Source organism: Schistocerca americana, chromosome 5 (assembly GCF_021461395.2).
Source record: "Schistocerca americana isolate TAMUIC-IGC-003095 chromosome 5, iqSchAmer2.1, whole genome shotgun sequence".
Lineage (NCBI taxonomy): Eukaryota > Metazoa > Arthropoda > Insecta > Orthoptera > Acrididae > Schistocerca > Schistocerca americana.
The window spans coordinates 447461013-447478198 of NC_060123.1; the positions used below are offsets into that span (position 1 = coordinate 447461013).

Sequence of the window (17186 nt, forward strand, 5' to 3'; positions counted from 1 at the left end):
GGATCACTCAATGTGACAGAAGTGCAACCCTCTCGCAAATTGCTGCAGTTTTCAGTGCTGCACTACCAACAAGTGTCAGCATGTGAACCATTCGATGAAATATCATCGATACGGGCTTTCAGAGCCAGAGGCCCACTCGTGTACCCTCGCCTGGGCCTGTCAGTACCGACATTGGACTGTTGATGACTGGATATATGTTGCCTAGTCGGACGAGTCTCGTTTCAGATTGTTTTATCAGATAGATGTGTACGAGTATGGAGACAAACTCAGGAATCCATGGGCCCTGTATGTCAGCAGGGGACTGTTCAGGCTGGTGGAGGCTCTGTGATGGTGTGGGGTGTGTGCAGTTGGAGTGATTGGGACCCCTGATACATCTAGATATGACTGTGACAGGTGACCCATATGTAAGCATTCTGTCTGATCACCTGCATCCTTCATGTCCACTGTGCATTCCGACGGACTTGGGCAATTCCAGCAGGACAATGCGACACCCCACATGTCCAGAATTGCTACAGGGTGATTCCAGGAACACTCTTCTGAGTTTAAACACTCCTGTTGGCCCTCACCCTCCCCAGACATGAACACTATTGAGCATATCTGAGATGCCTTGCAACGTGCTGTTCAGAAGAGATCTCTGCTCCCTTGTATTGTTACAGATTTATGGACAGCCCTGCAGGATTGCAGGTGTCAGTTCCCTCCAGCACTACTTGAGACATTAGTCGAGTCTTTGCCAAGTCATGTTGCAACACTTGTGAATGCTCGTGTGGGTCCTACACAATATTAGCCAAGCGTACCAGGTTCTATGGCTCTTCAGTGTAGGAAGTGAAACATTCCCGGATCAGTTCCAGGAAGTTCCGATAGGCGACAGCACTATACAGAGTGAACATTAATAAAACCGATAAACTGGCTGGTAATGTAGGAAAAAAGGTCCAATGAAGATGTGTCGGGAAATCCATCGTTGCCACACTAGATGGTGTTGACGAATGACTGTTATTCAGACCACATACCGTGTGTTGCAGGCTGTGTGACTGACGTAGCATACTGTAAACAGCAGAATGGTCCAATATGCACGTCGGGAACAAGCCGAGATGTTGTCTGTGTGCGGCAAAGCAGATGGAAACAATCGAGAGGCAGCACAGCTGTACCAAAACAAGTACCCTCACAGACACAAACCACACCACACAGCATTTCGAGTCCTTTTTGGGCATTTGTGTGATCGTGGGTCCTTTCAGGCAGACGAACGTGCAGGGACGCTGCAGACTGTGCGTACACCATATTCAAAGGACCGGGTTCTACAGGATATTGAGAAAAAGCCTAGTAAAAGGGCCAGGCAAGTGGCCTGCCAACACAGAGTAAGTCGAAGTACGATTCTGTGTAACCTACATGACAGCCACTACTATCCCTATCACCTGCAACTCCGTGGAGACCAATTCTAGCATCTGTTGTGACGTGGCTGCGATGCATCTTTGAACTGTGTTCCGGGACGATTTGTTGTCGTTGCATACGCACTGTCCATTACAAGACCTTTTTACCTCCATTTCGAATCAGGAATCCGTCTCTGCACTTTTTGCCGGTTGTATTAATATCCATCGTGTGTGTATCCTTCAAAATACCGTCTGTAATGGGGGTGTTCTCCAAGCAAAGAGTTGTTATTGAGTTTCTATTGGCAGGAAACCAGAGCACTGCAGGTATTCATAGGTGCTTGGAGAATGTCTTTGGAAACTTGACAGTGAACAAAAACCCAGAGAGTCATCAGGCGAGGCGACTGTCATCATTGCAACAGGATACACAAGCCTGTCAGATCTCCCACACACAGCGGCCCTCAGGAAATTAAAGAAACGCCTTTAGTGTGTTCGTTGGCAGAAACACGCAAACGAACTTCTCGTTCTCTATGACAACGCAAGGCCTCACACGAGTCTGCATACCCAAGAGGGGCTCACAAAACTTCACTGAAAGTTGTTCCTCATCTACCCTACAGCCCGGATTTTGCACTTTCCAACTTCCATCTATTTGGCCCACTTTGGCACTTCACAGGAAGCAGTACATGGATGATGGGGAGGTTGTTGATGAGAAAGATGATGGCGCTGACGCCGATCAGTGACCACGTGGCCATAGAGGTGGCGTAAGACCAATGCATTGAACAAAGGTTCTGTTGAAAAACAGGTTTTTGCAGCCAAAAGAGTCGGGAATAATATGCTGTGTTGGAATATGGAATAAAACCAACCCGCTTTCAGAAAAAAATATATTGTATTAATTATTGAACGCTCCTGGGCACAATGGACAAAAATATTAGTCCCCACCAAGAGACATCACGCTAATAGCATGTAATACTATCTCTAGCCTTGATAATATCCTCGCTTCATCGAGGAAGAGAGTGTACAAGTTTCTTCGGGTATTCTACATCCAGATGAAGTTATTCATCGATGATTAAGTCCCGTAAAGCTATGAAGCTGCATGGATGTCGACTGCTATGACTCACTCACTGCTCCAAACAGACCTAGAGATTTTCTGTAATATTAAGACTGGACGATTTGGAAAGGCAGTTAAAGAGCAGTATGGTGCCTGGGTGTTTTTCAATTCTGGAACATATTCTTGCAGCTCAGTGAATGTATCTATTCCCATATTGGAAGATCAGAGTGATCACAGTGTACTCAGGGTGAAGCTGTAGCAGCACTTGGTCACCGAGAATGTTGAAATAACCATCCTGGTTCATGTTTGCAGTAACCTGAAAAACATGCCCAAGACATCGAAGAGCTATCTCATGCGTGAACTGCAGCCTCCACACACTGTGATTAAACTCATCGTCTCAGTGCCTTGCCTCATTAGGAAGACAGGCAAAATCGGGAATTGTTCGATCACACTATATGCCTCTATACAGCTACTGTCCAATTTATATGCTGACTACTCCACTAAGCATGTGCAGTTTTATGTATTATTGTGAGTAACGCTATTTTGTGAAGTATCCAACTACAAATATCCATTTCACGCAATTTATGTTGCAATGTTCGCTCAAAAACTGGTTGAGATGCACTCGCATTCGCTTACCGTACCAATCCCTATCAGGCTGCATCCGATTCTTATTGACAAGGCATGTCTTTCCCCTTTGGTCTCTGTCGGTTGGTCCTTCTTTTTGCAACCACTGTTCTTACGCCATACTACATGACTTCGAGTGATACACCATTTCTTGTGGACAATCTGCGTTAACACACTAACAAATCGGACAATTTGTTTCACAATTTGGTTGTGCACACGTCCAAACACAATAGCAAATTTCTCCCGTTCTGTGACGTATCCAGGTCGAACCATCTTATTGTGGTGATTGCGTGTAGCCGACTGACCCACTCACAACACTTCACTGCCATTACCAAGTCAGTGGTAGAGGGTTACATGACTGGTTTTTACCAGATGTACTCCGCTCCAGAGCGACCAGTATGCTCTTGTTCTGAGGGACTGACCAATATTTTGCCCAGTGAGCTTTCATACATCGTGTTGACTATGGTGCCTAGTGCTTATTTTCACTCCTAACGAGTTTCCACCAGAACAATTAATATAAGTTACTATGTTGCAAGTAAATTTCTAGTCATTAACTTTATCTCATGCTGTTATTATACACTGATGAAAAAGAAATCGCAGCATCAAGGAGTTTTGCGACATAAACGAAAGTTCGTAGGCATGTTTCTGGATCTGATAAAGCACTCTGTCACTAGGCCACAAGTGGCCCATCGGGATAATCTGACTGCCGTATCATCCTCAGCTGAGGATGCGGATAGGAGGGGAGTGTGGTCAGCACACCGCTATCCCGGTCGTCATGATGGTTTTCTTTGACCGAAGCCGCTACTATTCGGTCGAGTAGCTCCTCAATTGGCATCACGAGGCTGAGTGCACCCCGAAAAATGGCAACAGCATATGGCGGCCTGGATGGTCACCCATCCAAGTGCCTGCCACACCCGACAGCGCTTAACTACGGTGATCTCACGGGAACCGGTGTATCCACTGCGGCAAGGCCGTTGCCCTCTGGATCTGAAAGATGAATTCAAATTTTGCACCAGTTGCATAAGAGCGGTGGTAGTAGCGCCACTACGAGGATTCAAATCAGACGATGGTCGTGAGATTAGTTACCTTTGAGATTGGACGTGGTGAGTTGGTTAATCAAGAACGCCTTTAAGGGGACAAAGACTTCATTATCAACAGCATAATGAGTTTGAACGAGTTCGTGATGTTCCTTCTGCGATACTGCAGAAAAACCTGACAGGATGTAGCCACTGTACATGATTGCTGGCAGCGGTGGCCACAAGAATGTACGGAAGCAATAAGATACATTCTCTGGACGGCCATGTGGCACTACCGAGAGCGAAGATCATCGTGTTTCGTGTATGGCTCTGCCGCATCGAACTGCATCTGCAGCAGCAATTCGAGGAATGGTTGGCACCACAATAACTCAACGAAGTGTTGCAAATAGGTTACTTAAAGGACAGCTGGGAGCCAGACGCTATGTATTGTGCATTCCACTGGCCCCAAATCACTTCCATTTGCGACTTCGTGCTGTCAAACGAGACCTCATTGGAGGGCAAAGTGGAGGTCTGTTGTGTTTTCTGATGAAAGCTGGTTCTGCCTCGGTGCCAGTGATGGCCGTGTGTTGGTTGGGAGAAGGACGGTTGAGGGCCAGCAACCAACCTGTCTGTGTGCTAGACACATTGGATCTACACCTGGAGTTATGATCTGAGATGCAATTTCGTATAACAGAAGGAGCTCTCTCGAGATTATCGCACGCACCCTTACTGCAAATTTGTACATAAATCTGGCGATTCGACCTCTTGAGCTGCCATTCATGTACAGGCTTCCAGGGGCTGTTTTCCAACAGGATAACGCTCGCCCACATACCGCTGTTGTAACCAACATTATGTACAGAAAGATTCATGTGTTGCCTTGGCCTGTTCGGTGACCAGATCTATCTACAATCGAGCACATTTGGGACATTGTCGGACGACAACTCCATCGTCAGCTAAAACCAGCATTATCTATCCATGTATTCACCGACTAACAATAAGTGCAACAGGCATGGAACTCCATGCCACAAACTAACATCCGGCATCTGTACAACACAATGCGTGCACATTTGCACGCTTGCATTCAACATTCTGATGGGTACATCAGTTATTAATGTGCCAGCACTTCACATTTGCAATGACTTATCTCAAGCTTACATTAACCTATGAACTTGCAGTGCTAATCACTTAAATATGTTACCTAGACAAATACATTTCTGAAATTTCATTACTCTAATCTTTTTTGGTGTTACGATCGTTTTTGCGCCAGTGTATATTGTGATTTCCACAGATCTGAAGATGCTCTCATCCGACAAGCGAAACTAGTGAAATAATTAAAATGTAAAATTAATGTAAATGTAAACGTCATAACAAGTTGTTGCGTTTGATACCCCGCAAAGTGAGTTCAGCCACCTGCTGGAAAGAGTATTCTTCCTCCTCACACACTGACCCCTTTCCTTGCGGATATGTGAGAGCTGTCATATGTATACTTGTCGAGTGTACAAAACTGGTCGGTTTGTTGATTTGGGGGAAGGGGCCCAAGGAAGGGGCCCAAACAGTGAGGCCGTCGGCCCCATCTTATTAGGGAAGTATGGGGTAGGACGTCGGCCGTACCTTTTCAAAGGAACCATTCCGGCATTTGCCTGAAGCGATTTAGGCAAATTCTAGAGAAGCAGAGCATTCGGGGTTGAGTCACGGTCTAGCAGAAATTTTTCAGCCTTCACCGCCAATGCCTGTAGACGACTGAAGTCCTGCTTTCTCTTAATATCGTATTCTACACAGCCGCTGTAATGTCGAACAGAACAGACGCCATATACAAAAGAAATAATTATGTAACTTAATTTTTTTGAGGTCACAGCTAAGAATTGATGGCTAGTCCTCATATTTACCGTTATACACTCCATCGTAGTCTCAAGTTAAATGATCTTAATAGAACGGAGAAATTAATTTACTACCAGATGCAAATACAATAGTCTTAAACGCTAATATAAGTTTTATTAACACTTCATCGTCAAGCTTTCTGGAATATCCTCATCATTAGATCCGTGGTATAAACATAAAATATACTCAGTGACTCAGTAGGTCAGTGCGGTAGCTCAGCACGTTCGGACAGGTTGCTGCCGGCAACCTTCTGTAATAACAATAATAATAATTGAGTGACATTTTCAAAATTCGACTGTTAAGGGACGTCTTGAGAAATCTGCACAGAACCGATCTCCACTCAGAAGAAAGATGACGATGATAGGGGGAAAAAGTGCCAGACTACAAATCCAAAGGTGTCGGGGTTGATCCCTGGTCAATTCTAGGATTTTTATCTGACATCTGTCACTTCTTTCACCTCTGGCAATGTTTGTTGTTGTCAAAATGCCGAGTTAATCCGTGATTCGGAACCACATTAAACTGCTGGTCCCCGTACAGCTGGATGGGTAATTCAGTTCAACGGTTAGAGGAAGCCAAAGGCAAACCAACTCCAGCAGGATCGCGTCTGGTAAAGCTCTGTGGGGTTCAAAACAGTCTTCAGATTGGTGGCAGCTTTACTTACTTATAAGACAGGAAATAAAATTTAAAGTTACATATTTCAATAAATCAGAGGAATTGACAAATGTACCTGTGAAAACCACTTACAGTCATTTGTCGCCTCGTACTACATTCTCCAGACCGTCAGCGTTCAAATTTACAAAAGTAGCATCACACGGCACAAAGTATAAAACGTTGCCTGTTAAAGCTTGAAGTATTTAAGTACTGTGTATACGTATACATCATGATTCCCCTATGATGTTACAGAGTTTAAGAGACGATAGAGAAGGGTAAATGTATCAACATGATGCAATGGACCCTGGTCCAGAAACGATCGAGTCGAAAATTACAAGCTTAAATCGTTCTGATATTTCGTCAGTAGAATAAATGCACCGACACTGTTGTTGCTAAGGTTGTAACGCAGACAAATTTCAATGGTCGTGTTATGGACAAAAACAAGAAAGAAATGTCTAGTACATTAACATCTGTGAGCACTTGTTCATCTTCGATACTTTGAAATATGTCTCTTCTATTGCAAGGTCTTTGCTTTCTACATTTTTGGAGAAGGAAGTACGGATGAAAACATGAAAAAAATGTCCAGTATATATTGGCTCCAAAATGCATACCTTAAGAGCTAAGGGCACACGTTCAATAGAAGAGATATGTTTCACAGTAGAAAGTATGAACAAGTGCTCATAGCTCTTAAGGTATGTACCTACTTCAGAGCCCTTATTTACTAAACATTTTTATCTTGTTTTGATCCGTAGTACCACCTCCAAAAATATGGAGAGCAAAGAGTTTGCAGAAGCAGAGATGTGTTTCATAGTATTGAAGATGAACAAGCGCTCATAGCTCATCAGATAAGCTTTTTTAGAGCTCATGTTTCCTAGACATTTTTTCTTATGTTGTTTCGTACTACCACCTCTGAAATTTTCGCACCCTACAATCTTAGCGACAACAATCTGGTACATGTATTCTAATGCCGGAAGTATCAGAACGATTTTCGCTTATGACTTTCTCTCAGTCGTTTCTGGATCAGATTCCCTTACCTCAAATTGATACGTTTAAACTTCTCCATCATCCCTGGAAGTCTGTAACATCATCATGGAATCAGCCTATATACAGGGTTTCCCACGTAAACCCGGTATGCTTCACGCCCGAGATTCAAGTAACAATGAACTAACTAAAAAAGGTAAGATAATAGTAACGTTAAAGAGCATGTAGTTACCCGTTTATAAGAGATGCTGGAAGTGGTTGCCATGCGCAACCAGGCATCACTGACTTCGTGTGGTGACTTTATCAAAAACACGCTGTAATTATGCAGGCGTGATGTTGTTATTTTCTCTACTAATGTTTCTTTTAAGATCGTCTATTGTGCGAGAACTGTCAGCACACACTTTCCCTTTCAGTGTGCCCCATAAATGAAATCACTCAATGTTAAGTCCAGGGATCTAGAGGGCCACAGGCCTCTACAGCCAAGTCTGTCTTCAGGAAGCACATTGATGATGTGGGTCATACTTTGGTTGGATGTGTGAACAGTTGGTCCATCTTGTTGAAATACTGGCTCAAATGGCTCTAAGCAATATGGAACTTAACATCTGAGGTCATCAGTCCCCTAGACTTAGAACTACTTAAACCTAACTAACCTAAGGACATCACACACATCCATGTCCGAGGCATGATTCGAACCTGCGACCGTAGCAGCAGCGCGGTTCCGGACTGAAGCGCCTAGAACCGCTCGGCCACAACGGCCGGCGTTGGAATACTGCATACACCTTCTCTGCATCCGTTAATTGTGCATAGAAAGAGTCAAAGATCGCTAGATATCTGGCACTGATTAAGGTGAAATTCAAAAATATAGGGCCAATAATGCACATGCGGGACAATGCACGCCAAACACGTATCTTCTCTGAGTGGCGATGTTCTTTAGGCGGAATACGTGGATTGTCCTGCGACCAGTATCTCCAATTCTGGGAGTTTACATGATCTGACAAATGAAACCAGGCTTTCTCTGACAAGAAGTAAAACAAGAGATCCAAGTAACCATTAGCAACAGATTTCAGCGGCCAGTTACAATAATGTTCTCTTTTTTCCTGATCCTCAAATTTCAACCCTTACACCACATTCACACAACAGGCTTTTAATTTCATGTATTTTAGTACACGGCGACAGATTGTATGAGATACACCAACCTGCTGTCATAACCTCCTTACTGACTTGTGGGGACTTGTACTGTTCATGCAAATTCTGTCTGTAGTTTCAGGGGTCCTCATTGTCGGTCGCCTATTCCTCTGGGCGTTCTGAACGCATCCTAAAGCCCTCCATTTCTTGTACAGAGATTGAATAGTGCTGGTCGTGGGGAGTTTCCCACCAGGATACTTCACTTGAAACATTTCTTTACTTTCCTTGATGGAGCCTGTCTCTATGTAACCTTGCGCAATATCAATTCCTGTAATAATGCAAACTGCCTCGTTTCTGTGACAACTCTACAACACGAGCTGCTCACAACAACTGATGTACGAAGGCACAGCTGCACTCAACTTTCCGACAAATGCAGTGTAGCCAACTTTAGAGACAATGTTGCCACTTCCCAAGCAATTCGACTAGAGATGACTAACCTGTACGTGAGGCGCACCAGTTTCATGTGGGACACCTTATATCAATTTTGTTAGTAAACTAATACAAAAGAAATTTTATAATAAAAGAATCACACTGAAATAAAGTTTTTTTAAATATGTATTTTGAATTTCATTTCTTATATTATGTTTCAGTTTTACACAATAGGTTGATGATGGGAGTGTCCCAAAACGTTTAATGATGAGATGTTAATAATAGTTGTATTGGTGATGAATTCTAGTGCACACTGATGAGCCAAAACATTGTGACCACCTGCTTAATAGCTTGTTTGTCGGTCTTTGAAACGAAATACATCACTGATTCTGCGTATCAGGAATCCGACATTTTGTTAGTAGGTTTGTGGAAGTGTGTGGAATTTGATGCCTACGAACAGGTCATGTAAATCGCGCAAATAACGGGCCGTTGATTTGCGCACGCGGTGATGGCGCCCGATAGCGACTCAGAGAGTTTCCATAGGATTTACATCAGGCGAATTTGGTTGCCGAGACATCAACGTGAGTTCATTATAGCGTTCCTCAAACAACTGTAGCACGCTTCTGGCTCCAAGACATGGACAGTTATACTGCTGAAAGATGACATCGCTGTCGGGGAAGACATCAAGCAAGAAGGGTTGGAGGTGGTTCGCAGCTATCAGAGTGTCTTTGATTACTGCCACCAGCCTGCGTTCGTGGCGCGCTGCGCTTTTCGAGCCGCCGTTCATCTCGATGACTGTGCTTGTGGAGACGACCAGCGGTGTAGTGTAGCAAAAATGTGAGACACGTTTTCATTGATCGAAGGTCGAATCCCGACGATCCTATGCCCACTGCAATCGTAATGGATGAAATCGTAGCGTGAACAGGTAAACACACAGGGGTGGTCTGCTGCAGAGCTCTATGTTCAACAATGTATGACGACCGTTGTGTTCCGAAACACTTGTCTGTGCACCAGCATTTTGCTGTTTCTTCAGAAATGCCACATCCTATCCTACTTTACAGAGAATACAAGCCTCCGAACCCCACGTTCTGCCGGCTGCTGAGGCCGAGCGATTCTAGGCGCTTCAGTCCGGAACCACGCTGCTGTTACGGTCGCAGGTTCGAATCCTGCCTCAGGCATGGATGTGTGTGATGTCCTTAGGTTAGTTCGGTTTAAGTAGTTCTACGTCTAGGGGACTGAAGACCTCCGATGTTAAGTCCGATAATGCTTAGAGCCATTTGAACCCCGCGTTCTGTGGAGAGTCATGGACATCCAACCATTTAGCGTCTAGTGGTAGTTTCAGTGTCTCATTCTTTCTATAGATGCTCACGACAGTAGCACGTGAATATTTGACCAGTTTCGTCGTAATAATAATCTGCCCCTTGTTAAAGTCGCTTATCTACACTACTGCCCATTAAAATTGCTACACCACGAAGACGACGAGCTACAGACGCGAAATTTAACCGACAGGAAGGAGATGCTGTGTTATGCAAATGATTAGCTTTTCAGAGCATTCACACAAGGTTGGCGCCGGTGGCGACACCTACAACGTGCTGACGTGGTGAAAGTTTCCAACCGATTTCTCATACACAAACAGCAGTTGACCAGTGTTGCCTGGTGGAATGTTGTTGTGATGCCTCGTATAAGGAGGAGAAATGCGTACCATCGCATTTCCGACTTTGATAAAGGTCGGTTGTAGCCTATCGCGATTGCGGTTTATCGTATCGCGACGTTGCTGCTCGCGTTGGTCGAGATCCATTGAATGTTAGCAGAATATGGAATCGGTGGGCTCAGGAGGGTAATACAGAACGCCGTGCTGGATCCCAACGGCCTCGTATCACTAGCAGTCGAGATGACGCGCTTATCTGCATGGCTGTAACGGATCGTGCAGCCCTGTCTCGATCCCTGAGTCAATAGATGGGGACGTTTGCAAGACAACAACCAACTGTACGAACAGTTCGACGACGTTTGCAGCAGCATGGACTATCAGCTCGGAGACCCTGGCTGCGGTTACCTTTGACGCTGCATCACAGACAGGAGCGCCTGCGATGGTGTACTCAACGACGAACCTGGGTGCACGAATGGCAAAACGTCATTTTTTCAGATGAATCCAGGTTCTGTTTACAGCATCTTGATAGTCGCATCCGTGTTTGGCGAAATCGCGGTGAACGCACATTGGAAGCGTGTATTCGTCATCGCCATACAGGTGTATCATTCGGCGTGATGGTATGGGGTGCCATTGGTTACACGTCTCGGTCACCTCTTGTTCGCACTGACGCCACTTTGAACAGCGGACGTTACATTTCAGATGTGTTACGACCCGTGGCTCTACCCTTCATTCGATCCCTGCGAAACCCTACATTTCAGCAGGATAATGCACGACCGCATGTTGCAGGTCCTGTGCGGGCCTTTCTGGATACAGAAAATGTTCGACTGCTGCCCTGGCCAGCACATTCTCCAGATCTCTCATCCATTGAAAACGTCTGGTCAGTGGTGGCCGAGCAACTACCTCGTCACAATACGGCAGTCACTACTCTTGATGAACTGTGGTATCGTATTGAAGCTGCATGGGCAGCTGTACCTGTACACGCCATTCAAGCTCTGTTCGACTCAATGCCCAGGCTATCAACGCTGTTATTACGGCCAGGGGTGGTTGTTCTGGGTAGTGATTTCTCAGCATCTATGCACCCAAATTGCGTGAAAATGTAATCACATGCCAGTTCTAGTATAATATATTTGTCCAATGAATACCCGTGTACCATCTGCATTTCTTCTTGGTGTAGGAATTTTAATGGCCAGTAGTGTACTTTTGTTATCGCTTACGTGCCCGCAACGACACCAGGCGGCATCCAACGTTGCGGTGGGCAGTGGTCATAATGTTTCAGCTTCTCAGTGTATTTCCGTTCAGTGCTAAAGATGGTCGCAGATTTGATAAAAGAGACTTTTTGTCATAAGTGATAAAATATTTTATTACCTTCATGCCGTCTCTGTGAACTTTCAGAATTATAGTAGAAAATGTCCTCCATTAATATGCTGCTGTCTCGTTCAGGTCCCTGTGGCTGCCCCCTGCACGTTGACCATCGCCGTGTACCGCGGCAAGGCGCGCGAGCGCACCCAGCACGTCAACTGTTCCTACCCGGAGGCGTCGTTCCGAGGCCTGCAGCTGGACGGGACCGGCCAGCTCCGCCTGTGCGCCAGTGTCGACGCCCCGGCTCCCCAGCCCGAAGACGACACGCTGTGCGTCCCGGTGCGCCACCAGCAGGCCCAGTCGAAGCACGGCGAGCCGCCCCAGCCGGTCGGCGCCGGGGTGGTCGCGGCGTTGGCGGCCGCCAGTGCGACGGTCATCCTGGTGGCGCTGCTGTACGTCGCCTCCCGCGTCGTCTTCGGCAGGACGCACATGGCCGCCGCGCACCAGTACTTCCTGACGGGCCAGCAGGACGACGAGCGCCCGCCGCACTACGTCAAGCTGCAGGCCACCACCAAGCTGTGAGGCTTCTGCAGGATGGACGATCCACTTGTGGCGCTGCCCGAGAGTTGTTCTGCACAACTAGAATAAAATTTGCCATAGGCCTTTGTCGAGAATCTGGATAGCGCCAATCGCTTGTGTTCCGAAATCTAGGTCTCACAAATGGACCTTATGGATTTTCTTAGTGCTGGTTGAACTGGCAATGGCTCGTCCTTGCTTCTGCGAGATAAATGAGTCACTGGTGGGATTTCCCAAGCGTTCTCTGTGCAATCAGAATGAAATACTCTCAACTTTCATCGAGAATCTACATAGCGCCAAGACCTTAAGTTCCCAATCCTACATTAGACAATGAGACCTCTTGGGCTCAGCTCTTTCCAATTTTCTTCATACTTATAGCATATGTATGTCACTCTCGAGACATTAATTTCGTAAAATAGTACAATACACTTCTCAAGAACACCAGAAACAATAGACTATGAAGACTTCCAAGCCCATTTAAGTATAACAAATTTCAAAAATATGACAAAACCACTCATAGCTGCACTAACCCTTTCAGACCCTCTCACTACAATTGTGTACATTAACGTTTGTTGTCTATTAGCTACAATAAAAATATTTTTCTCAATAGGAACCTCATATACACATTTGTGAATGTTCAATCTTTTCACCATGCACAAGTCTTGCCACCTGTTGCATGTAACTATAAATGTACCAACAATTGAATGTGGCAGTATGCAGCAGCTTACAGCCGCCAGAATACACGCAAGTGGTTGGTTAGTTCTATTCCGCTGTGTAATTCAATATTATTATTGTTATTTTGTATGGTAATTATTGAATGATCAGATTATTTATTACAACAGTGAACATTTCAAAATTAATTATTTTAGTCCATAAAAGAAGCCAAGGGCAGAAAGTATGTTCTGAATACGGATAGATATTTGTGTATAAATCTTGCATCTAAAGTCACCTAAGAGCATTAGAGCACAAAGAAAAATTTTCCTTCCTCCGGAAAAAATTCGGGTCTGAAAGGGTCAATGGCTTACTAATCTTGTAGCTTTGAGATTGCTGGTTTCACCATTAGACACAACTTATAATTTTTTCCTCACTTAAATATTTATTGTTACAGTCTCTGTTGTAAATAGTCATACTTGATAATGGTAGTTTCTATTACATTTAATGATCATCTCCAAGCATAAAAATTAAATGAAATAAAACATTAATAAATAACTATTTTCATAGATTGCATACAGTGAAATTAATGATACTTTAAAAATTCTTAAAATTTTGCTTGAATAAGCACATAATATAGACCGACAATATTTAAAATTTAAGATTCTCAAAATTGTACCTGATTAATCACAGGATGTGAGAAATTAAAATTCTGTAACAGAAAAGGAACAGCACTAAATTATATTTGTGACGACATATCATGATCACAAGCATTTAGGTGAATCGACTTTGCAGCACACAGACCCCCACTTTGTGGATGATGGATAAGGGAGGGAGGAAAATGGGAGATAGAAGAAAAAGTGCAGATGTTGTGTGGTATTAAAATTTAAAATAAATATTGCCCAAAAGACGTAAGAAAATTAATTTATGACTAAGGGACAATACAGATAATGTGGTAAATTTCAAGATTATTTAAAGCTTAAAAATTTTCAATTATGATCTGCAGTAACAGTTGTTTATTATTGTTTTATTTCATTTTATTTTTAGATCTGAAGATGACCTTTAAATGTGATCAAAACTATTTACCTAGTATAGCTGTTTGCAACTGAGGGTGCTATAATAAATATTTAAAAAAATTTTAACAGTTGTGGAATCTCTTTTGACAATCACCCATTATTTTCTGAATGCATTTAAATTTTTATTTATTATGAAATTTAAACATTAATTAATAAATACTGAATTATAAATTTACAGTAAAATGTCATCTTTTATTTTTAATTAGTAAGTGTATGAAAATGTGGATGCCTTGTTGTTAAATGAAAATGTTGTATACATTAGTAACAGTGTTCTTTTATTATAATTGTATTTATTTGTTGCCTCTAGAAACAAGAGTATATTATTTTCTATTTGATGTTTCAGATTTCTTTATCAAATTTTAATATATTATGAATACTCACTTTTTCATGCTGTTAGCAATTACAAATAAATATTTTATTAATATGTATGATTCAGTATATGTTAAATAATATTTCCATTTGGTAACAAATTTAGTTACCAAATTAAAATAAGTTGTGTCTAACGTGAATCAAAGCAGCAACCACTCAAGCTGTGGACAGCTTTGTCAAGATGTTCAAAATTTGTTATACTTAATTGGGCTTAGAAATCAAATTTGATTTTCTTTCAAGTGTTGTTAAGAAGTGAACTGTACTACTTTAGGAAACTGATGTCTGGATATTGAACTTGAAATCCTATAAAATGAAGAAAATCAAATAGGGTAGAGCAGCCTAAGGGGTGCCCTTGTGAAACCTAGGTTCCCACCGTCATACAAAGGCAAGTGCCGATGTCATGGCCAGCAACGAATTATGAACTCTTGTAGGATTCCTCCATGGTGAATTCAGCAGAGTCAAGACAGAAACGATGACCTCTCATGTAGAAATATTTAGCTTTAATAAGTTCTCTTGTCTGTTTAAAACAACACACATGTGGAACTAATAAGCCTGTGAAAGTCCTTTTGTTTTGTTAACAGAGCACTCAGGTGGAACTGCCTACCAAAAAGTTGTCTTAAAAGGGATGCCACAACACCAAACAAGTTTTCAGTCTCTTATCCGCAATCCATATGATACAATGTGCCTTTCTCCTTCTCAAGTCCAGAAGCAAGTTCAGGATGGCCGAGAAGAAGTTGTATACTGCTATATAAAATAAGTGCAGCTGAAATATCTGATGGCCTATTGTTTGAGGAGATGTATGAAGCACGTTCAGAATTCTACCAGCGCTTCTATAGTATGGATAAACAGATTCTGAGGGAAGGTCCAAGGCATGCATGGTATCCTGTCGTGAGATACAATATGTAGGATTAAGAGTGTAAAGTTCACAAATATGCGTGTGATGTAAGCCATAGAGCTACTTGGTTTACTTTATAGAGGCCATACCGCCAGTAGTACCTCATGGATGTGCAGGACGCTGTCATCTAAAGGCGATATTGCACCCATAAAGTGTTTCCCTTGCAGCATCACTTACCACTGGCGGTTGCCTTTGTATTGTTGTGATTTATTTATTGTTGACACGTACTATTGCCGAGTAATTGTCATAAGGAGGTTTAACGCTTCAGGCAGTCTCTGCTGTGCGTACTGTTTTCAGTGTAAAGAGAAAAAAGAAAGAAAGTTGTACACATGTAACTTGCTAATTTGTGAATTTTGTATAATGACTGTGATTTTTTTTAATGAGTGCAATTGGTGAACCCTAAAAGTTGTACATAACAGTAACTCTATTGTATATAGTGAAGTGCTGAGAGTCTGATGCTAAAGCATGTTGTGTCAAGAAATTAACCTGTGTTTTGTTACAGTGCTTTCAAACATTTCATCTTTCCATATACTACACTTGCTTCACTGTAAGTAATGATGATTGTGTAAAATGTTACAATATGTGAATGTGTGTATAATGTGATGTATTTCATGTTTTGCAAGATGTAAGCTTTATCTATTTTCATATGTTATACACCACAATTAAAATTTCTCCAAGGACTTCCTTGGTGTTTGATAACTGAAAATCTCACATGTTTCATTAAAATCTTCAAGATGTAGGGAGTTTGTCATAGAGCAGAAGAACAAAGAGAAAGCAGTCTGAGCACATCTTCCCTGAGAAACGTCGAACTCTACTTCAGACTCACACCCTGTTCACGTCTGTACACATTTTATAAGTGCCACATGCATGTACATACGAATAAACTGAGGTGATGCTTAGGTAATTGAATTAGGAAATGAGACACTTGACACAATCAACGAGTTTTGCTGTTTGGGCAGTAAACTAACTGACAACGGCCGAAATGTAAAATGATCACTGGTAATTGCAAGGAAAGCCTTCTTGCAAAAGGTAAGTATGTTAATATTGAATATAAATTTGAATATTAAGAAGCCTTTTTTGAAAGTTTTGTATGGGGTATAGCCTTACATGGAAGTGAAAGTGAACAATAAGCAGTACAGGCACAAAAGAATAGAAGTTATTCAAATGCCAAAGAATGCCAAAGATTAGATGGATATAATGAGTAATTAATGAAGAAATGTTGTATCTCATTGGGGAGAAAAGAGCTTTAACTTACCAGAAAGAAGATATAGATTGATAAGGGACATCCTGAAGTTTCAAGGAATAGGTGTCTTAGTAGTGGCTGGAAGTGGTGGAAAGGGGCTGTAAAAAATGTAGATGGAAATTAAGGCTTGGATACAGTTAAATATGTTTAAAGGGAGGCAATAGTTGTATCTACATCTACATCCATACTCTGCAAACCTCTGTGAAGTACATGGCAGAGGATATTTCTCATAGTGCCAGTTATTAGTGCGTTTTCTCTTCCGTTTACGTCTTGAGAGCGAGCAGAACGGTTGCTTAACTCCTCTGTGTGCTCTATA

The 17186-nt window shown here is 42.7% G+C and overlaps 1 protein-coding gene and 1 pseudogene across 1 annotated transcript in view; one reads left to right on the forward strand and one right to left on the reverse strand.

Annotated features, from left to right (window-relative positions):
- LOC124616427 (protein artichoke-like) overlaps positions 1 to 14426 on the forward strand; it is a gene marked incomplete at its 5' end in the record, with an annotated part of 58146 nt that extends 43720 nt beyond the window's left edge. The window contains one exon of the mRNA XM_047144735.1: positions 12202 to 14426. Within this exon, the coding sequence (XP_047000691.1) occupies positions 12202 to 12642 (441 nt within the window). The remainder of the gene's footprint in view (positions 1 to 12201) is intronic.
- On the reverse strand, positions 3895 to 4012 carry LOC124617040 (annotated as a pseudogene).
- Positions 14427 to 17186: the final 2760 nt, after the last annotated feature.